The following is a 22,524-nucleotide window of genomic DNA, read 5'->3' on the forward strand; positions in this document are numbered from 1 at the left end:
AGCTTACTGAAGGTGAAATGTAGAAAACTGTTCGTTACACATTAGATATCTGGAGAAAATGAGGGAAGGAAGAAGCAAATGGTGCTACAATGATGGCCTTTGTAATCTAACGCGACCTAAGGATGATTCTTGCCATCAAACATCCTCTTTTCAGTGTTTCTGCTGTGGGTTGGCAGTCTTGCTGTCTGTGATGTCTGTCCTGCTGCTGATAGGATGGACAACTCTGTAACAGGAGGTGGCTCCAGCCTCACTTGAAATTGAGCAGCTCCTTCCCAGGTGGGACCAAAGCGGGACTGGAGGACAGCCCTAGGAGGCACATGGTGTCTTTGGCACAGTGTGAAGAAAGAAATGAAAATTTAAAAGTTCATTGGTCCCTCCTGTCACGTGCTCTGGCCACCTATATCATTCCTGTGTTTGATTAAAGAACTGGATCTGATGAGAGTCTGATCAAGCCTCCAATGTCCATCCTTTGTATGCTAAATAGATCAAGAAATAATACCTCTCCTTTATGGATTACTTGGATGAATGATGCAAATCTTATTTTGATTCCTTTTATCTTCCACATTTAGTTACTCCACCGCAGACAGCAGAGTACAGAAAACTGTAAATTGCCAGTGACCTGAATTATTCATTCCTTTAATTACAAACCAGTTCCAAAGATGTCAGAGCCTTAGAAATGGACCGTGACATAAAGAAAGTAAAATAACATGGGAAGGAGAGGATGTAAAACACAGAGCTTAGAAGATACATTAACAAACCAATCCAACATGGTTTTCAATTTTAATTCTTCTTTAGCCAAATCTGTACTTTAACTAATCAGATTCATAATTTTGATTTTTCAAGCAAAATCATGCTTAAATTCTATTTATTCTTGCCCTACATTAGTGAAGTAGAAGAGGAAACATTCTCCACTGTGGTCATCTTATCATATGACATTCAAAAACCTCCTTAAAACAAGTATTTGAAGCTAGATCAAAGTACACAGACACAGCTATCCTGTGACACCTGTAGACCATCTCGTCAAGTACCTAAAGCAACTGCAATGCCAGACACATAGAAAAAAGCTGCAAGAAATCTTGGAGAATGCAGTTACAGAAATTACCACCGGGTAAATTTCTTCCCAACCCCCATTAACTAGAATTGACTCTAATTTTGAAGCCGGATGATCTTCATCTGTTCTGAGACACGTGTGTATTTTTAATTCTTACTATAACAACCGTGTTTTACCATGAGCCACATAAATGTCTCCTTTTGTATCCTGACAAATCTTAACCTCAGTAAGAGTAAGCAGCACGTTCAAACCAAAAATATGTGAATCTGCTTCGTGTGATCAGCTTGAAGATGGTTGCTTTCAATTTCACTAGTGTCTGCTTCTCCCTTCATTGAAGGGGAAACAAACAGAAGTACTTAGACTCCTGCACACCATAAGTTATAATTTCTGCCTCCACTATTTCAACAGGTTTGTTAAGACTAGTACTTCAATAACAGGTATATGACCTAGTCTCTCACTCAGAAATTAACTCAATTTGCTCCAGGCTGCTTCCTTTCCCCCTGAAATTTCTGCCAGAGTAGAGACTGTGGTCCACAACCAAGGTCCCTTGGAGACTGCTGATCAGAAAGAGCAGTAAAGCATTGATAGATGTAGCACACAAAGATTTTAGCTTATGCTTACATGACCTTCTCATAAACACCATTAAGTTGTTTTGGACAGGTGCCACAGTTGCAGTATGCACAAGAAAATTTCCTGCAAGCAAGAGAACCATTACAAGATCTTCCTGACAGAGTTTAACAATATTTCACTGGGGAGAAAACAGGAAGAAAAGTAAGGTCATGGTGAAAAAAAGAAAAGTAGCAAAGCGGAGACTGCTGGTTTTGAATTCAAACACTATGATGTCATGAAAGATCAGAAAAGGCAGAAAAATAAGATTCAGTAAATAAGAAACAGGAGACATTTTCCCTACAGTTGGATCTGGATAAAAAGCTGCATGTCACATAAAGCCCTGAATTCTTATCCCCAGAAAAATGAAATACCAAAATGATCTGTTACACCTATAGAAGAAACAGTTTATCTAACAACAAAGTAGTATACTGTACTGAAGAGAATAATTATCTGCTACAGCATATCTCAGGAAAGGATTTCCAATCTGTAAATTTGCCTTTGAAGACAATAAGAACACACAGTTAATTGCATGTGAGTGAACAAGTAAGATAACCTGCCTGGTCTAAAAAAGAAACCATAATCTACAGCTTCCAAGAATGGATTCAGTTTGTACTATCCAAAAAGCGGGTTGCCTCAGTTGCGAGGTATACTTATAATCAGTAAACTATACTGCTTTGAGAGCAGGCATGCGAACATCAGAATTTAAAGGAAGGGAGCACGGTCTCCAGCACTCTCAGATAAGTCTCTAGCCCCTGAAAAGATACCCTTTGGAGGTATTGCAAATACAATACTTTTCAAGTCTGTGGACAACCTGGGGGAAAAAAAGAGTGAGAGATGTGAACTGCCTTTCTTCCTTTTAAGGCTTTAATGTTTCTGAGGTCTAAACACACCAGTTTAAGTGTCAGCATGGTTAACTATTTCACTGTTGATCACAACCTGCAAGAACATACAGCACTTGCTGACACAACACTAGGGAAATCTGCTATGATGGGGCTATGTTTACAATCTCATAAAGCTGTATTTGGCTTGTCAGTAGAAAGTCCTGCTTCCATTTCCACCCTCTTCAACCCCACCTGTTGTCACAGCAGTAAATTAAATCAGAGTATAAATCCTCCAGTTCTTATCAGCTATGCAGTAATTCATATCAGACTACTCTAAAAGACAACAGCCTAAGAATTAAGCTTTTATCTCAGAAGGACTAATAACCATATAGGAAATACTGATGCCTTCTAGAGTTCCTCCTGTGGGTTGGATTGTTCCTGACCTAACCTTGGCTTAGCACTGATATTTGGGAACGGTCAGATAACTGAGAGCAGTCAGGTCAGTGTGTCAGTGCACCCCAGGTGAGCTGCTGCATGTTGCTAGCCCCCTACTATTCAAAACCATGTGGGTTAGCTTAAAAACACCTTCAGTGGTGATTTAACATATCTATCTGAATCTGCATTTAGCTGAGGGGCAATGACTTTTCTAAATGGCTGTGTTAATTGCTTACAGTCCTCTGATCCTCTTTCCGTAAGCATCCTCAGCATAGGCAGAATGAGTATATGACATCCTTAAATTCTGTACAACTGTCCTTCCAGGGAGTGAGTGTGGAAAACACGTATTACATGACTTTGTAATCTAGTAGCATACACTTACCTCAAATAATTCTCTGTCCCAGCTCCCCTCCTAAGAAGTTTAGCACTGACTCAATAGCAGTAAGAAGAATTTTTAAGCTACAGCCCAATGAACCTAGTAAAAATTCCCCATACTGTTTCCTGTTAGGAGCTGAACAATTTTAAGATGTCAATGCACAAAGCAAGATAGGAATTCTAGACCTAGAATTCTGAATTTGGTAACCAAAAGTCATCCAATGCTGTTTTATATTAACGTGTTCATAAGTTTATTGTGTGCAGAACGCTGCACTTGGAGCAAGCACTCTTCCAATAGAAATGATGTGATTTTACTTCCTCATGCTGGTATTATCAGACCAGTTGTTGCCAACTCTCAAGAACTGAATACAAGTTACAAGTCTTGAGATACTTGTTGTTTGTTTTTTAACACACATACATATGGACACAGATAATTATATGAGAGTCTTAGTTTATATTTGCTAGGGCCAGGAGAGAGAAAATTACAAGTCTAAATCTCAAAAGTGCCAGAGAAAAGTTAAAAAAAAACAACAAGACAGCCTTAAGGCAAAAAAGCTCAAGATTTTCTAAGCAATTTTCATGATTCTGGGAACCTCACTTTTGAGTTCCCTGGGTTGGTAAAACTAATTCAATAATTTTCAGAATTTCTTGCTGTGATTTAGCCATCTCCATTGTTGTCCCTCCCCATCGCAACCAAGTTCTCAGAGTACTACTTTTCCCCTAGTTCTTTTGGCTCTTACAAATAACAAGTAACCTACACCTACACACCAAGAATAATGAAAGGCATATTTCAAGCTTACCCACAAACTTCTGTGGGGTGGAGCTTTTACGCTTTCCCATGTTGCTTGTCAGCTTCTCTATAACAGCAGGTCTCTCAAAAGGCACCAGAGAAATATTGTTGTCCATCACAGGCTCTTGTTCCTTACAATCTTCCATAGGAGGTACTACATAAAACCAAAAAATTGTATCAGACAAGTCTGGTCTATGCTTTACAGACAACACAAATCATTTGAGACCTGCTGATTGTGCAACAAGTGCAACACAAAATAAAGCAAGGTGCAAGAACACACTGGGCATCAAGACAGCAATCACCTTTAAGCAGAGCCACACTTACAAAATGCCTCTCTTTGGGATCATCTTATTTAGCAGCTGCCCAACTTTAAGCATTTATTAAAGAACTTGTTTTGTTCTGCATACTCAAGATCCTCAGTGGGGAGGGGACACTTTTGAAAACTCTCTCTGTAGATGAGGTTTTCTGTTATTCTCCCTTCAATACGGTCACCTGTTGCCAATGTAACTTTTTAGTTATTCATTGTGTATTCCCTTAACTACATGGTTATCATATGACATGCTTACTGTTCTTATTTTTTTCTTGTGATAATCTCAATGACTCAAAAACATACAACGCATTGATGACTTGTGTTTCCTGGGCCTGGCTGTGTGTTCTCCAAGATAAAAGCTTCCTGAATGAAGGATCTGTTTGTTAAAGCACGTTTCCTCTCTCTGTACATGAGACTATAAAGTCAACAAACAGTGTACTGGAATTACAGGATTAACAACATATGGAAATTCCCTTCAGAATCAGTCACAGAAACTATCCGTTTTTTGATTAATATTTTATCCCTTGAAACACAGACCTAACAACATGTGAATGCAAGTCTTCTGCATCTGTCTTCCCATTTTTTTGGATCATCAGGGAGCTCTCTTGTGCTAACCATGTTAGGGGAATGCTCATACGTTGTCTTTGAGGCAATAACAAGAAATCAATGACCCCTTCTGTCTTCACTCCCTCCACTTTTCATCACTTTTTGGGTGAAGGAATAAGGTGCTAGAGCAAAAGAAGTATAGGAATTGCATGGGCTTCCAACCAGGGTGGTGCCCAATTCACACAGAGCTTTACGTCACTTGCTGATATAGCTATTCACCAAATACCTACAAAGTACTCAGTTTTTGTTGAGCATCTTCTTATAAACACCAAGAAGGGTCAGGGTCTCAGCGCCAGAGAGTCCTAGTCATTTGGTATATATGTCAAGTATGATTCCACATGTAGCTCTGATCTGTTGCCATGAATTTAATACATGGCGTAGTTGTCCCACATTCACCTTCAGAAGGTAGCAAGAGAAACATGAGAAGGATCAGCCACTAGTCCATGTGCTAATGGGATGGTTGAGGTGTTAATAATTATTTGAGGACAAGAACGTATGGCAGAGAAATAGAAACTGAGATGATCTTGCACAGAGTTCCTACAATTTGGAAACTGTGAGCAACCCATTACATTCTCTGTGTTAGATAAATCTCCCAGTGAAGTCACAGGTGGTATTGCAGAGGTAGCAGAGAAGGACTGAAACCTGCACCTTCTGCTAGTCCTGCTCTGGTCCCTGAATACAGCAGCCTTTAATGTCGCAGACACCTTCTCCCTAGACTGTGCCATAAATGAACACCACCAGACTACTTTCCCCCCAAGTAACTTTACTACCTTCAGGATCCTAATATGGAATAATGACTCCCCTGTTCTTAAACATGCAGCTGTTTGTTAGCACATACTATATGAAAAATGGGGTGATAAAAGCCTTGTCTTTGACTTCTTTCTAGTAAGAAAGAGCAAATACCAGGCAATTACAAAACAGAGTATCTGCTCAGGTGAACTTCTCAATTCAGACATTCATAATAAGAAAACATGGCAATTTATTAATTTGATTCCATTTGTGCCTCTGCCGCTATGGAAAGTTGGGTACTTTGAGGCTTAGAATCTACCATATGCTATAATTTTATATGATTTACTCTGCTGCTTTTTTATTTGTACAGGATGCTCCCTCTGAGAAACGCAATGGTTTCTCACTTACAAGGCAGTCCTGCTGGCATCAGTGAAAGAGGGAAAGAAAGCATAAATATGAAATTAATCGAATGCTGCAACAAAATGGGATGCAGTGTTCAAGTGACCTAGTTAATGCCCAGTGTAGACTGGGAGGTCTAGAATACTTCAATAGTTAAGGTTAAATTTTTAAGATTATTTAAATACTGTATTTGGTCAGGAGCTATCCGCACTGGTTCTACTCAAGTATCTACTGAGGAGATTCTGGAAGAAAGGAGAGATTATGTCTGTTGATTTTCACTGGGAACTGGCATTTGACTGTCGTTTTGGCTCACCAAAAATCAGCGTATGCATGCACATGCACACGCACTCTGTGTGAAACCCTGGACCCCTGCTCAGCGGCAATACCCATCCTCACTGCAATAGGCCAGGTTTTCACCTGAGTCCCACTTCAAGAATTTCCAGCTGTTGGTGTACAGGACACATAAGTCCGGTGTTGGGGACCTAGGGAGGTGCACAGGGCTCTAAAGCCCTCCTAGGAAGACTTCCTAAAGGTATGCTGGCTTTATAAGACTGTACTTGCCCTCAAAATTGGTTGAAAACCTCCTGATTACTTTCATAGCCACCTGATTAAGCCCCAAATGTAGTGACATTTGTATGTCTTATAACAATTAAGTAATAATTAAATAATTCTACTGTTGGGCGTACGTGTGTAGAATTTCCTAGACAGAATTTGAAACCTTTCTTCCATGAAAAATGAATAGTGCTAAAAAAGACATCTGCTCCTCTCTAAGTCAGGCAAAAATTCTGCTTGGACTCCTTTTAGAAGTAAAATCATCACTAATAAAAGCATTTTCTTTTCTATCTTTCATGCTGCACACACTTTTTCTCACCTCAGAACTCAACTCTATAATCCAGAGCATGGCCCTTTTGCAACAGAATCACTGAATCACGACAATATTTGTGTTGCAGTGGGAATAAGTTACCAGAATGTGTTTTGTTATGTAGATTTCCTGGGAGAAGGGAGGGATGGAAATATTCTAGTTTCTGAAATCATTTAAATTCATGCAAAACTGGACCAAAAAGGTGAGATGTCACATTTTATAAATCCAAAGAGTTAAGCTAAAGATCACATTGTCAATTCTAGATACATGAATTTTCATTTCAATTTAAAAATATACAAATGAATGACAAATAGCCCAGCCTGCATAGTTTTGGGGTTGATTTTTTTTTGAGAAAAACAAAATTAAAAGGGGGAAAAGCAAACCTATCACACACAACCAAGAGTTATCACAAACCAGCTGCTCTGTGGTAGAAGCTCATGTGTACACATTCACCCTGTGGTAAATGCCATGGCTTTTTTTGTTGTTTTTCATTGTACTTCATTCCCTTGGTAGTAAGAGCTACTGAAGAACAGCTGACATGTTATAACTAGCTTTGATACAGCAATACATTTTAGGCTGTGAACCTGCAGTCTCAGCTCAGGAAAGCTTTTAAAGTCTAAAAGCTCACATTTTAGTACGTTTCTGTTCAGGGATGCTCTTAGTCAGCTACCAGGGTATGCTCCTGGATTGCCCATGCAAACGTTCACCACCTCTGACACTGTTATGTCTTCAACCGCAGTTAACACCAAACGTTGTTTCTAAGCCCAAACTCTCAATACACAAACATGGATGGTCTTCTTCCCTGAAGACGTTTGTCTTTCAGTCATAGTGCTCAAAGTGACTGTCTTTTAGTTTTTGCTTTGTAGTTTGTAAGAAACCACACATACGATTTAAAAAGTTTACGCTGTTCCAGTGAGGAAAGAATAGGGAAAAAAGAAGTAGTGAAAAAACTACCCAGTGAGCATTTTGCTGATAAATACTTCTATGTGCAGACAACAGACACTGGGCTAAGTCTCAGCTGCTATAAATTAGTATTACTCCATCAACCTCAATTTCCTTTCCTAAGCTCGCAATATTGCTATTTAAAAAAAGTGTGTGTGTGCAGAGAAATTACAGGAAATATTCCCACAGACCCTGGTGTGAAGTCTCCTGTGGGACCAGCATTTTAACGATGTTTTAAGCAACTATGTAAGAGGGAAGGACATAGGGCCATTGTGTGTTTTATGTGGAGCTGCCCTTTGAGCTTCGCACAGCCTAAGGCTAGGCTTCTTCCTCCTCCTCCTATAAAAAGTATCCTTCTCCATTCCACTTTAAGGATTTCCCTGGACTTTTTGCCTTGTGGAGATAGAGAACAACATATAACCAGGTGTAAACCATAGCTAGCCTTCAACATTTCTCCGTGTTTGTTCCTGCAAAGGCCATGTTCTTGGCATTCAGAGACTATCACTTTTGTCACCCCCAACACACTGCTAGTAGGAGACCGCAGACTAATTTCCACCTCTGAGGCCAGCACTGCTTAGCTGAAAATTGCCGACAACGAAGTCATGGGAGCTCTCGTGCAGCAGCCATCGGGCTGAGCAGGGAACAGGACCTTAGCCACAAGGACGGGCAGTTCAGTAAGCAAGTGGCACCCTGTAAGAGGATGGAGAGAGACCTGGAGACTTGCACATTCCTACCCACACATTGAAACTAGACCTCCTTCCCCTCCTCTTGCTTCCTCTCGCGGCTTTAGTCAAGTGATCTAGCCATCAAAGATAACTGAAATTAAGGCCTCATCAGGCCATGGCAAAAGCACTCAAGTAGATGTCTGTAGCATGCCTATAAACTGATCGACTTGAGCACAAAATTAATCCAAACTCTCTAGGGGCTGCCTCCAGTTATCTGGAACAATTAATCTGTGCAGAAATAATTTAGACTAATGTTAAATATTGGCCATATTGGTTAAGACCCAGTATAGCTGCCTGCATCCTTAAAGCAGGATGTCAGTAGGGATAAGAAAATCGTCACACCTCTACCTAATTTGTGCATAATGGTGAGGTTATGACCAGGAGTCACACCAAAATGCATTGAGAGGCTTCAAAACACTCAGGAAGAACAAAATATTTAAAAAGTATTTGGAAAGAGAGTCAGGAAAACATAAACCCAATGTGAAGCAAAATAAACCAATGACAAAATCTCCAAAGCATACACTCACTCATCCTCAGGAATATCCTTCCCATGTGTGACAAGAGACAGAAGGAAATTAATACATTTTTCAAGGTTAAACTAAGACCCAACTTTAAGCTGAGAAATCATTTGTATACTCTTTCCTGGAGTCTTTATAGTCCCAGGAGAAAGGACTTTGCTGCAGACCTCTACAGGTTGGTGCTCATGACCCTCATGACGATGCTGAGCTTCACAGGTGGGAGTGATGCTGGGATGTGAGATGCAATTTATTACTCAGCTGAATTTGGAGCTCCCTGTCGCTACCTGTCCTTGCTGTGCCCTCACTAAACAGCTAAACGAAGACAGTGGATCAAACATCCCCTTAAACATTCACCAGGGGAGATTTAGACATATTTGCCCAGAGCAGAAAAAGACACTAGTTGAATTCAAAGTGCCGTTTTAAGCTAATTTTGTTGAGAAAAGTGGGGTGGTTGTGTGAACACTTCTATTTTAAGCCCAAGTAAAGTCAGTCAGGCTGTAAATAAAAGAACTGTCCACCTAGGGTTTGCACTGGTTTAACTTCAGTTGGTAGAAAAATCAATGCAAGGTCAACCATTACAACTTCTTTGAGGAAACAAGGTTAAGGACTTACCGTTCTTGTCATAGCATTAAGCAGCTTAGAAAAAGCTTTACATTTCCTCAGAAGTACACTATCGGCAAGAGTAAACCCAATTTTAATAAACAACTGAAGAATAAACCCAGATGTGGAGTGGAATTTGGGAAGATCTCTGAAACATCCTGTCTGTCCTAATTACTTCAGCCTACTGTTATTCCTCTGGGTCAGGGAAAGGCTGACCAAAATCATCACCTCGCTGGTTAGTAAGACAGGCACACTCTTGTAAAGTGGAGTGTGCATTCTGTTGGGAATGGAGTCTGTGGTTAAACTCTTGCTGTCACCTAAACACTCTGCCTAACAGACTGAGCACACAACAGGTACCGGCAAAAAGCAAAGCCCTGAAATCAGCCTTTCCACTGACTTTTACAAGCATAAAGTCAAGCCCAAAGTAGATAATGACCAACTTCAATGTCTTTAAAGTCATCCAAAATTTTTAAATGTTGATTTCAGTCTCTAGGGTGTCTACAAAGATAGTTATTACTTAATAGTGCTGTACGAACATTTTGGCAATATATATTAAATACATTTAGAATGCCTTTATAGGATTAAATTGTTCATGGAAAAGTACTCTAACATTTTTTTGGCATTTTTTTCCACTAAATAGCCCGTATTAGAAATGCTGAGTAGATTTTACTTCAGCTTGTATTTTGTAAGTTTTTAGAAATGACCTTTCAGAACTTCTACATAATTAATTTCCAAATGAAGCCATATGACTCCACTCAACAATGAAAAGCAAAATGAAAAAAAAAAAAAGAAGAGGAAATGTTCTTTTGTCTTTTCATTTACCTACAATCGAACTTTTTGTTATTCTTAGGTATATGGTAATTTTTAATAAAAATGGAAATTGTATAATTTTTATATGTTCTGATTAGTAAGAAATTTTAAATACTTGAAGTATCAAAACCTAAAGACAACTTTTCAAAGTTAAAAGACATTCAGTTTTAGAAGAGTTTCTAAAACACTAATTCTGAATGAAATTGTAACAACTTTTGGACAGCTACCATTTAGTATTTACTGCTACAGATAAGCCTATAACCCTGCAGTCTGAGACATTATGCTCATTATCCATACTAATAGCTACAGAAATTTTTGAAAACAAATTCACAGAGTTTGACATTTCTTGCTTTCAACAATCTTTTGGCAACCTTCACATGCAGTGTTATTTAACATATTAATACTAACACATGTAAATGGATATAAACATTGGTTTTTTGGTTATAACTACTTTCATCAACACTGTTGAATTCCATTCTGCTCTGGAGATTTTCATATCTATTCCCCTCCTTTTTTGGGATATAAAATAATATTACACGGTGTAGAAATAATGACTTCTTAATAACTCCACCACCTCTATCTCTTATATTTATCAGACACTATCAGAAAGGAAGGGGAGAGGAATCATACATTTATACATGGCTTAGTCAATTTTTAGGGTAACTCTGCACAGGTGACTTTGCTTTACTTTCATGTCTGCATATTTATACATACTAAAAAGTGAAATACTGACTTAAAAAAATAACCAGCAAAACCAGTACTGTTAATTTGGACACAGTTCGGATTTTAGCCCGTCTTTTCTCCTCCTGCCTATCTGAGTATAAGCAATCTGTAAGATGGAAGTGATGCAAAGCTGAAAGGAAGGAAGAAAAACAGATGGAAAAAAACCCGCAAGAGATGCTCCAAGTCCAAGAGACCTCAAAAGGCAGTTTCCACCCACCGTGGTGACTCATGACCTGCCCAGCAGCCTCCATACTGACATTCTGCAGATAGTTGTGGCAGCGTTCTTTGTGCTCCTCCAGCGAACTGCGCTGCTTGTAACTTCGGCCGCAGTAGTTGCACTTGTGAGGCTTCCCCACTGTGGAAAGAACGAGAGCATCAGGTCAAATCCACTGCAACCCACTTTGCCATCAAAAAATCAAACCTTTGCAACAAACAACTCTTGTGAGGAAAGACATCTAAGAAAGGTTACTCAAGTTCCAAACCTCTCTCCCAGCCCCATTTTCCCACCGCACACACCTCCTCCCACCCGCTGGGTACTTTGCCCCATCCATTTTTCACACTAATGCACAGTATCAGCAGAAGGAAAAAGAGGCAGACTTGTTGCTCGCAAAACAAATAAACAGACAAGAGGGGAAAACAAACCAAACAGCTGAATCACATCTCAGCACTGCCTGTGTGTCACCAAGTCTCGTGGGAAAGAAACTTCTGAGACATTTTGCCCATAGCACAAACAGTTGTGTTCCCAAAAATGAGCTGCCCCAGTGGCCTAATTCTGCTCCCAGCTGTGGGGAAACCTGTTATGTGGCCCAGAGGAATAGTTCTTTCATTGAAGAAACTTTGCCAAAATTACTAAGGGAAGGTTGGGAAATAAAAGACAACAGAAAGTAACTTTGGTACCAGCACTGCTAGAATTGAGCTGCCACCAGTAATTCACTGAGACCAGATAGTATTAAATTATAAATATATATGTATTAAAAAAATATAAAAGGTCATGTACAATGAAAATCAAGCCAGATTAATGCAATACGTAACTCCAATTTTTAATTTTTAATTTTTTTCCCCACTCGGCAGCTTTGTGAGCAAATGGCAAATGCCTCTTAATACATGCAAAACCTGGCACCAGATCACTATAAAGAATATCCTTTTCATAGCACGTTATTGAGAAACCACAAGAACGGCCTAACCCAAGGCCAGAAAGCTAGCCAGAAGTGTATTTTGCCAAGCCATGCTAATAAAGGCTTTTAATATAATTTAAACTTGTAGAACATGAGCATTTATTCTCTAATAACTAAAGAGCTATTAAGTCAGTACTCTAAGTCTAGTAAAACACCATTGGCTGCAATTTTCAGAGCTGGCTGAGGGATGGGGAAGGTCAAACTTGTTTCAGAGTTTAGAATATCTTAGGTAAAAATTTTAGTTTCCTGCCAAAGAAATTAACATCCTCTATTGGATAACATACATGTTTCTGTTGGGTTTGTGTCATTATTGAAAGCTCTTCACAGTCATTTACTTAATGAAATCCAAGCTGTACTCATTGGAGCCAAAATGCACCATCACCACTGGGATGGGAAAATGCAGGGGAAACCCACAGCTAACAAAGGGGCTGGGTAGAGGGCTCCTTGTGTTGGGGCTGAAGCCCTAAACACGAAAGACCCAGAGTCAGGGAAATTCTCTGGGGTCTCTGCACAGCTAGCACATACCACAGTGTGTGCCCCACATCACCCATATGATGGAAGATGAAAAAGCCTGAGCCTCCAATATTGGAACTGGTCAAAAAGTTTCAAATGTTTCTGTCTCAGAGAAATGGGATTTGATGAAAAGAACACGTTCACAGAAAGTTTCTATTTTTCTCAAAATGTTTGTGTGTGCAGTTCAGTGACACAACCAAATTTTCCACCAGGGGAAAAAAAAAAAAAAAAAAAAGAAAAGCTGCTTTTAATAAGCGTTCAAACAGTGGATTTGTTTTTCTTTATTTAGAGATAAGGCTTATCCTCAGGAAAGTATTGTGTCTTAGACCAAACAGTTGTTGTGGTCTTTATTTTATTTTGCTCACCAGCTGACACTGTTGCTGTAACTGGTGCTGGTACTGGAAATCTCAGTGGAGGCCAAGCGTGAGGCTCATTATCATTCCCAGAGTATTTGCCCTTGATGGGGATGATGTGATGATCTGGATCAAGCCTCAGCTTTTAAACATAAACCAGACATCTCATTCTGGAAGCACCTTTAGGAAAACACACTGGTGGCTCCCTAGTTTGGAAAGACTTTTATCATCACCATTACAATGCTTCATCATGCATCTAGATGGCATCAACGTCTGTCAGTCTGACACCTTTATTAGAGGTTAACTCTGTGTCTAATCAAAAAAATCCTATGCAAGGTAACTGAGCTGAGGCAGGGATGAATTAGCCTACCCAGTTTGGCCACACCAGGTTATCAAGCAACTTAGATAAATTGTAAGACACAAGGGAAAGGCATTATCTCTTTCAGCTATTCAAGAGGCAACTACAATTACATATATTATCATTTAGCACAGAGAAACATATTCTGCTACATTACAGCACAAGAAAAAAAAAATTGATTCAACAATCAAAAAAAGTCGTATTACACCTCTTCAAATATTGTTCCCTGCATTGCAACAATTTCAGAAACTATTCATACACAACAAGGATGAGCTTTTCCAATGGTATCTAGGACAGTCAGCTACCTAAATTCCATCAAATTTCAAGGTTCATAGAGATGATAAAAACTAATGATAAAGGCATGATTTCTACAGGCAATATGGGATTTGAGGAAAGTAACTCCCCAAGGAAAGGAATACTCCAGCACACGCACTCCTTCCTCTGAGAAGATAAGAGAATAAACAACACATGACAAATATTAAGTCATGTTGCATAATACACAACTGGAAGCTGCTCAGACACAACCATGAAGAATGAAGTTTGTGAGCTCCAGTTGAGCAGAATTGAATACAACTGTCTTGGGTTCATTTCTAAATTCTGTCCCCCCTGCTCTACAGATACAAGCACATCATAGCCCCACACGTGTAAAATCTGATTTATACTAGGAAATTACACAAAGTGACTGTGACTTGGGTTGCAGCATAATTGATCAGGTCAGACCACAATGGAATCAGTTCTGATAGCAGCACTTTGCGTCACCAGCAATTCTCACAACCTGTTTGTTAGCCGAAGTAGCAATTTCGGTCTGGATTTTAGAAACCTTGTCGTTGTGACACATGTCAAGTCACTGAAATAGCTGCAAATTTCCCCTCGTATTCTCAAAGTAACTAATGACAAAATATGTATATATTTGTGGACATGGACATTGCCAGTGGGTGTACCTTTTTCCATATTTCATACTACCCAATTCCAGTGATCTTTGTTCCACATAACAAGCCACTATATGAAACCGCATGACTGCCAAGAGAGATTTCAGCCTTTGACAAATACTGAATAGTAGGTAAACATTAATAGTCAACATTTGCCCCCAAAACATGTGGCTTGTACTACTGGGCACAAGCAGTCTTGGATGATAGGCCATTCACTTGAAGGCAGAGAGTTCAACAGTGCTATAGCCTATCAAAACCTCCTCCAAACCCCCACTGAAGGCTCTTGCCACCATGGAGCCATTTCCATTGTGAAGCCACACAAAGTTTGGCTCAACTTGCTTGGTACGAAGCTGCCTTCTCCAAGATCCTCACTGAAGACCAAGTACACGGACATAACATTCGGCATTGTATGTAACCACTGCTGCCAATGGTAGTGGCACCTAAGCAAAGCCACTTTGGAAATCCCTAGTTTAGAGTAATTATTCCTTTACCACCTTTTCGGGGTAAGCAACCAGATGAAAAATTACCTTCACTCATTCTCATAGAAATGACACAATACAGTGGATGCAAACAAGCTCAAAAATCTTGAGAAATCGTCAGTCTGTTCTTGAACTGGGAAAGACCAGGGCACTGGGCAAAACCCAGCGGCCATGCCTATGAAACAGCTAACTTGAAGAACACAAAAACCCACTTTATATTTCTTACTGAAATGTCAGAATTTCCATGCATTTAAGCCCGGATTTGTAGAGATGACAATGTGGCACAGAAAACCCACAGTGGAGTCTCAGCCTCAAATGGAAAATATTATGACAGCCACAGTGAAAAAGACATTTAAATTTACAGTACAATTGTTACCGTGAAACAGGTAAACCACTTAACGAAATTCACAGAGAAACAGAGTTTGCTTGTGAAATTAAAACACTTATGTGGAGGGAGGAGGGGGAAGAGGAGGAGGACATAAAAGGCAAAGTGTTTCTGAGTTAGGAATACTTTGAGTCCTGTGGGTGAACTTTGATAGCTGAGAAGTCTGCGTGCAGCGACAATGAGATGGTGTAACTCTAAGGTCAATATTCAAGACAGAGAGCAGATTTGAGCCTAGGGAAACTTCTTTAAAGCCATAAAAAAGGTCAGTGAAAGAGAAAGAGCCCGTAAGGCATTCGTGCAGCATTTTGTTCTCAAAAGAGGTGGGAGCGCATAGCAGAATATAAAGTAAGTCAAAAGGAAATAACAAGGCATCCCAGGTAATACCTTGCCATAAGCATATAACATGAGAAAGGCTGGCAGAACAGGTTAAGAGCAACGACACACTTCGCTGAGCTAAATCCTGCCTCTATTAAGACCAATGATAAAACATGCAGTGGTTTCAGCAGTCAGGACTAACTACTCCCACATTTCTCTACTTCGAGTACCACATTCTCCTCTGCAGCAATGCAGAGCAGAACTTCCTGTCCACCTGCCCATGTCCTGAGTCCCTGTGACAGCTCAACCACTAACGCAACCAGCTCATACAGGAAAGGGCTTTACTATGGCTGTGCGACGTACGTCAGCCCAAGTACTAGAGACTTTGCACTGAGCTTTGTACCAGCCTTTTATTATTTTTGCATTATTGCCCCACCAGGGCCTTGGAAGGGAAGCCAGCCAAGATTTCTGAACTAAGTGGCCATCTGACGTAGCTACTTTCAGTCTGAGGAAGTCCCTCTGATATCAGTGCAACTTATTTCTGTAAAATCTGAACTACCACTCAGGCCCTAGCACTCCAGAGCTCGAGGAAACTCCAGTACTCTCCAATTGAAGCTTTGTGAAGCAGCATCAAAGAAATTAAAATGTTCTTTTGGGATGATACTTATCAGTGAGATTGCAGAATTGTCTGTCATGATCATAACCAGTATTAATTCATTATTTCTTCTTTCTTCCCTAAAACTGGAAGCTATCCGGGAAAGGGGAGCTGTTCTGCAGTTACATGGTGCCTACCACAAAGCAGCCCTTTGCCTTGAACAGGACTTATCACAATAAGATCAGTTTTAACACAGAGGTAGGAAATACGATTAAGGTGCTGCGTTGGGACTAGGGAGTGTAGGGTTCAGCTTAGTTAGGCTACAGATTTTGTGACTGCAGGCAAGTTATCCCGATTTCCTGTGCTTCAATTATTCATACTTATGATTAAGGTAATAATTCCCTTTTTCACAGCATGTAAATGAATTCATGCACTTTGCGAGATGCACAGAGGCTAATTTGGTGAAGCTCACACAAGTAGGTAGACACAGAAAAATATGGTCTATATCTCTACTGAGAAATTAAGGACTTAATAACACACTGTGATTTTATTAGGTATGGGAGTGAACATTAAAGAGCGGGAGGAGATATTTAGGATGGTGCAGAGCAGAGGATCAAGCAGGAATAAGAAAATCAAATAAGAAAAAAAAAATAGGTGGCATATAAGGTAATTTGCAGGCACAGTGTCCTTTCAGGTCGTGAAATGGTCATCCCAGGGAAATATAAAATGCCCCTGAGCTTGGTGACATTTAACACCACGCAGGACAAAAAGAGAGTGTGCAATAGTCACAAAAATGTGGATAAAATAGCTGCTGCAGTCCTTCCCACCTTCAGCTTTCCCGAGCCAAGGAAGCAATTGTCAGAACAGGGGAGGGCCGAGGCAGTGCTGAGGTTTCGTCAGGAGGGCTGAGGCTGCAGACAGGTGACACACAGTCCCTCCGGTTCGCTACTGTAATTAAAGAGCACACTTTGGCTTTTCTAGAGCTGTGTAGCTCAAAGCTTCACACACAAAAATATTTACATGAATAATAGACCCCTGAACAAATTAATCACACAAAAAAATTTAAAGTGAGACCTAAGCCCATGCTGGCTCTGAGCAGCACGTAGCTTTGCAAAGGAAACTGCCTCCCACTTCGACACTGTGCTTAATGACTGTAAATGTGTTCATTGAAATTCATGGGGGCTCTTTGATTTGTTGCCTTTTTTTTTTTCCTGGGAGACTACACACACACAATAATTGGTATATACCAGAGTTCAGAAATAACAGCAAGTCCCACAGCTAACCCAAGCTTGTCCAAGACAACCTGCATGCAGAAGTCACCATATGTAAACATCTAAAATAAGGCTCCAGGCTGCTAGAGCACACAAACACACAGGCTTGCAACACACAGTGTCAAGTACCTCCACTTCTGAGTGCTCAACTGGTGACATCTTAAAGCAGTCTGTTTTTCAGGAAGCACTAAATCTCTACTCACATTATGAAAACTTTGCCTTAATCTTGTAATGCTTGCCAGTCCAAGCAGGGGTGGCAATAGCTGGGGTACATTTCCTGGGATGCAGATACATTTCTGGACCTCATGGACTTGTGATGTCTCCATTCTACAAGCACTTTTTAGATTATCGTATTTTGGGCCAAGTTTTAGGGTTTGTGAGGTCATGTGGTAAAGGACAAGTTCACTAGATCATGCAGTAGAGGAGACCATACAGGTTTCTGGGCACCTCAAAAGGTTCAAAAACCAAAATGCAGCATTACAACAGGAGAAGCCTGCATGCATGCCACTAAGCGACTAGTACTTTCTTGACTTGGAGCTTGAAATAGAGCACTTGACTCACTTCATGACCTCATGGCCCAAGGCCTCTTAGTAAAGGTTATTATCAATTGACTATTGATATATATGTGACAGTTCAACATTTTGTGAGCCTCCCAGCAAATGAAAAATGGCTTGTCCTGACTTTTTGCACAGCAGCAGTCAACCATAAGTTATTTCTGTCGACAACTACCACATACTATCACAGTAGCCCCATGCAGCTAGCAGTGAAACACCACTAGACACGCTGGTACATCAGCATGCAGTAAAACAATGGCAAAACATTGCACCTACACACTCACTGTTTTCTAAGCACACGTGACTTTCCTATAAATATCTCCAGGGCACAAAACAGCAGCTTGACACCTGCATCTACCTGCCAGTTGTTTACGGTATTGTACAATAAGTGGCTAGTGGTGAAATACTGTATTAGTCCTCCCTTGATCTTCTGTGTCAAGCAGCATTAGACATCAGATTATATATAAACTCTGAAGTCTTCACCCGTGCTACATTTTGACTAGAACAGACCACAAAAACATGCACATGCACACGTGGTAAACAACTAAATACACTAGTCAGGACAAACTTTCAGGCATCTATACCTTCTCTACATATAAAACCATAGGCCAGAATCTGGGGTACATCAGTAAACATTAGTGCTCGTGTACAACAGCTAAGGGGTTGGGGTCTTCAGTTGTACCTTTAAGGCAGTCTGTCTGCAGCCTTTTATTACTGTAGTAGCTCATTACAATTTATCTTGCAGCTACTGGAGGTTCTGTTATTTAATCTGATTCATCAGATTGTGTTTATTTATTAACTGATCTGCAGGATTTCACAGATAAAACAATGTTTCAATCTGCCACAAGGGTTATAAATAAGTAGGTGGCATTTTTGTGCCAGAAGTTTAACAAACAAACAAACTCCTGTTTCATTGGCACAGACACAGAATTACTGAAAGCTCTCTAACTGTCCAGGTACTTGCAGGGCTCCTGCCACAGTCTTGCAGCACCCATTAAATAATTAAAAACAGAAAAGCAAGACTCTTACACCCCATTTTCTTCCTTTGCAGCACAGAAGACAAACAGTTCACTTTTTAAGTGTGTTATGTTGTATCCACGTATGCGTGAAAAGTGAAGGAAAATGTACTTGTCTGTGTGAAACCACACAAATAAATTACATACTAAATCAAGGAAAACACAGATAAGGACACTAACATTGTATTTAGTTCTGAAAAAAATGAAATACATGCATGCGTGCTCCAATTCCATGTCCCAAGAAAAAAGTCGCAACAGATATGCTGAAGGAAATACAAGGTAAGGCAAGAGACAACTAAGAGATTCAAAGCTGGCAAATGGCACTTGACACTCATTTCTACTCTATGTTAATAGCAATGGTGCTCTCAGATCCCCCATATATATCTGAAAATCTCAAATGCAAATTTTCTGCACTTGCGCTGGGGCTACTGAGCCAGGCACACTGCCCTTGTCCCATACCAACATGCCCCGGTCCTCCAGGCACACCTGGCACCGGTGGGATTTCCAGGGATTTTATGCCAACTCCAAAATGGTTAAATACTATTAAAAACGGGCTCTTTAAATAGCACCCTGGTGGTGAGATAAACTAACAAAACCCAGGAAGTCCACAAAATAACTGGGTGTTTTATCACCTGGCCAGCTTCAAAATTGCTTAAAGGCAGCCAGGTTTATGGCAACTTACTTTCAAAGGGGGAGAGGCCCTGGAACGAATACAAGAGAGATGACTTTGGAGTCTCCTCCCTGCATTGCCTCCATGCTATCTGGATGTGGGTGGGAACCAGCTTAAGACAGAGGTTAAACCTTAACTGTATGTACCCACTCTGTACTTTCCACTCCACTTCAGACCTTTAACATTATATTAAAGTTGTCTTGAAAACCAGAGCATTAATTGGTTCACACAACAGACTTTCCCAAACGTGCTTGTTGTTTTCTCTTCATTTTAATCCTGCTCCAGCAATAGAGCAAGTAGGAAAAATGAAAACAAGTTTAGGTTGGTCTGTTGTTGCTCTCTGCCCTGTCCTGTCCACTCCCCATCAGTGCCACAGCTCAGCAGGAATTTAAGGAGGTGACTGGAGATCCACATGTCATCGCAAGCTGAGCTCCATAGCGACAGCTCACACACGCAGTGCAGGGTGTGGGTACCTCTGTACAGATCAGGAATGCTGCTGGACAAACACTCCCTTGAGAAGTGTTTTTGTTTGTTTTGGTTTTTTTCCTCTTTGGGTTAAAATAAGTGTAGATGTTGGGCCAGATTCATAGGTAGTATCAATGGAAGTAATACCCTAAAGTCAATTTATATCAGCTGCTTACAGTTTATATTTATTCCAAGTGCTGTCCCTTTGCATATCTTACAGAAGCCCTTTAGCATTATAAAGCCAACAGAATCTAGAGTTATTTGAAGCAAGCAGTGCCAAACATAGTGTTACCAGTTATTTCATACTCTATAAACAAAGGGAGACAGACAGAATACACGACATTTAACTTTCACTAGATAGCTTTCTCCTGCATAAAACCACTGAACAAGCCCTGAACTACCTAATTTCTTCTCATCCTGTGGCAATGAGTTCCACCATTCCACTTACATGTTCCTGCACAAGAAAAAGCATTTCTTTCAGCACCTGACATCTTTCAATTTTAAGTCTCATCAGGAGATAGGAAGGACATGCTCCTGTTCCCCTTTATGTGTTTTCCCTTTTCTTGTCACTGTCATAAACAAAGTTTTGGAAACAGACTATTAACGCAAGCTGTCATGAAGATAACAGCAATATGGGAGGAATAATATTGACAGGTCCTCTTCTTTTCCCAACGACTGAAGTTGGGAGTTTTCACTTATTTCGAATAAGGCCAGCAGTGAAGGGAACCTTGATTCCCCAAACAGGTCAGGCTGTGAAACTAATGGGCTCCTTTGGGACATGAAAATTTTTTATTCATACTTTCCTTACTGCCCAAGAATCAGCGTGGTCCATGTCTTTGTGTTACCCTCGTAAAGGTCTGCTGTTCAAATATGTGGTTTTGTCATGTCTTGCACAGATGTCAAATGAGGTCAAAGAGAAAAAGAGCTGACTGACTCTTTTTTCCTATGCAGTTCTCCTACTCCTCCTGTTGCTCTCTGCCTGACAACGTATACATTTACCACCACTGTTACAGAGAGCTCAAAATAAGGGTGGGACTTTTCTCAAGCAGACAGCACTGAGCCAAGCTGTGCAGCATACTTTGGAAAACCTCATATGCCAAAGGCTCCTCCAGGATGAGGCTTTTTGGGCCAGCTCCCTGCTTCCAAATGCTCTTCTCAACACTCAGAGCTTTTACTCCAGCTTCCTCAAGGCAAACGAATCTGCTGCCACCAGGGCCAGACAGTTACCTCCCTTCCCTACCACGCTTGTCACCAACACTTGTGGTCTTCACTGCTCCACATTCAAATTTAGCCGCAGTATTTGGGGCAAGGGAAGTCAGGACCATTTTTTATGAAAACAGTTCTCAGCACAACAAAAATTAACAGTAAAGATATCTTTTAAAGGAAGATGGGATCCTTTAACTCTCTGAAAGATGAATCTGGGATACTGGACAGCTTCTGTTCTAGCACAAATCTTTACATCAAGTGTCTATGTTTGATATTGAAGCTACATTAATCTTTTCTGGGTAGTAAAATTCAGCAATTCCTGTTAGCCTCAGTACCTCTCCTAGTTGACAAAAAATAAATAACAACAGTTATAGAGCATTTCCTAAAACCCAGGTTTTTTTAGGTTTTCTCAGCGGAGAGAATGAGAAGGGAAGGAAGGAGGAAAGATTTGGGATTTTAGAACGCTTCTTTCTTGGTGTGATTAGTTTTGCACTACAAGCCCTGGACAGATTCAGAAACTGTTACCATGGCTGAAAGGGAGGCAGACAAAATGAAAGGAAATTAAATATGGGTGTGAAATTAAACCAAAAGGAAGAAAAAGCAAAGGAGGAAAGAAAAAGCAACTGCTTGTGCTGAAAGTTAAGACAGAAAAGCTGGAGAACACAAACCAGAGCTCTCTAAACATCCAGAAGTACTTTAAACAGGCTTCCTATAAAAACAGGGAATTTAGGAAACTCTGAATGTACTTAACTGCATTCCTTGATGGAAACAAACCCAAACAAAAATTCATACTGAAGGTTCCGCTAGGCTATTAAAGAGAGGCCATTTCTCCGGGAAGTTTGAATCAATATTGAAAGAGTGTAAAACTTCCCATTTCTCAATACCTGGGAGAAGAAAAACCTCTTTTTCTCATCTTCTTACATTTTTTTTTTCTT

The 22,524-nt window shown here is 40.3% G+C and overlaps 1 protein-coding gene across 4 annotated transcripts in view; it reads right to left on the bottom strand.

The window, feature by feature from the left end:
- IKZF2 (IKAROS family zinc finger 2) overlaps positions 1–22,524 on the bottom strand; it is a 109,637-nt gene that overhangs the window by 2,533 nt on the left and 84,580 nt on the right. For 3 of the 4 annotated variants that reach the window (XM_086465010.1, XM_086465012.1, XM_086465011.1), the window contains 2 exons: positions 11,523–11,660; positions 4,092–4,235 (listed from right to left, as the gene is read on the bottom strand). In XM_086465010.1, coding sequence (XP_086321136.1) covers positions 4,092–4,235; positions 11,523–11,660 — 282 coding nt within the window. The remainder of the gene's footprint in view (positions 1–4,091; positions 4,236–11,522; positions 11,661–22,524) is intronic. The other variant, XM_086465013.1, reaches the window with a different exon arrangement.

Source organism: Leptosomus discolor, chromosome 5 (assembly GCF_034619465.1).
Source record: "Leptosomus discolor isolate bLepDis1 chromosome 5, bLepDis1.hap2, whole genome shotgun sequence".
NCBI classification, from domain to species: domain Eukaryota; kingdom Metazoa; phylum Chordata; class Aves; order Leptosomiformes; family Leptosomidae; genus Leptosomus; species Leptosomus discolor.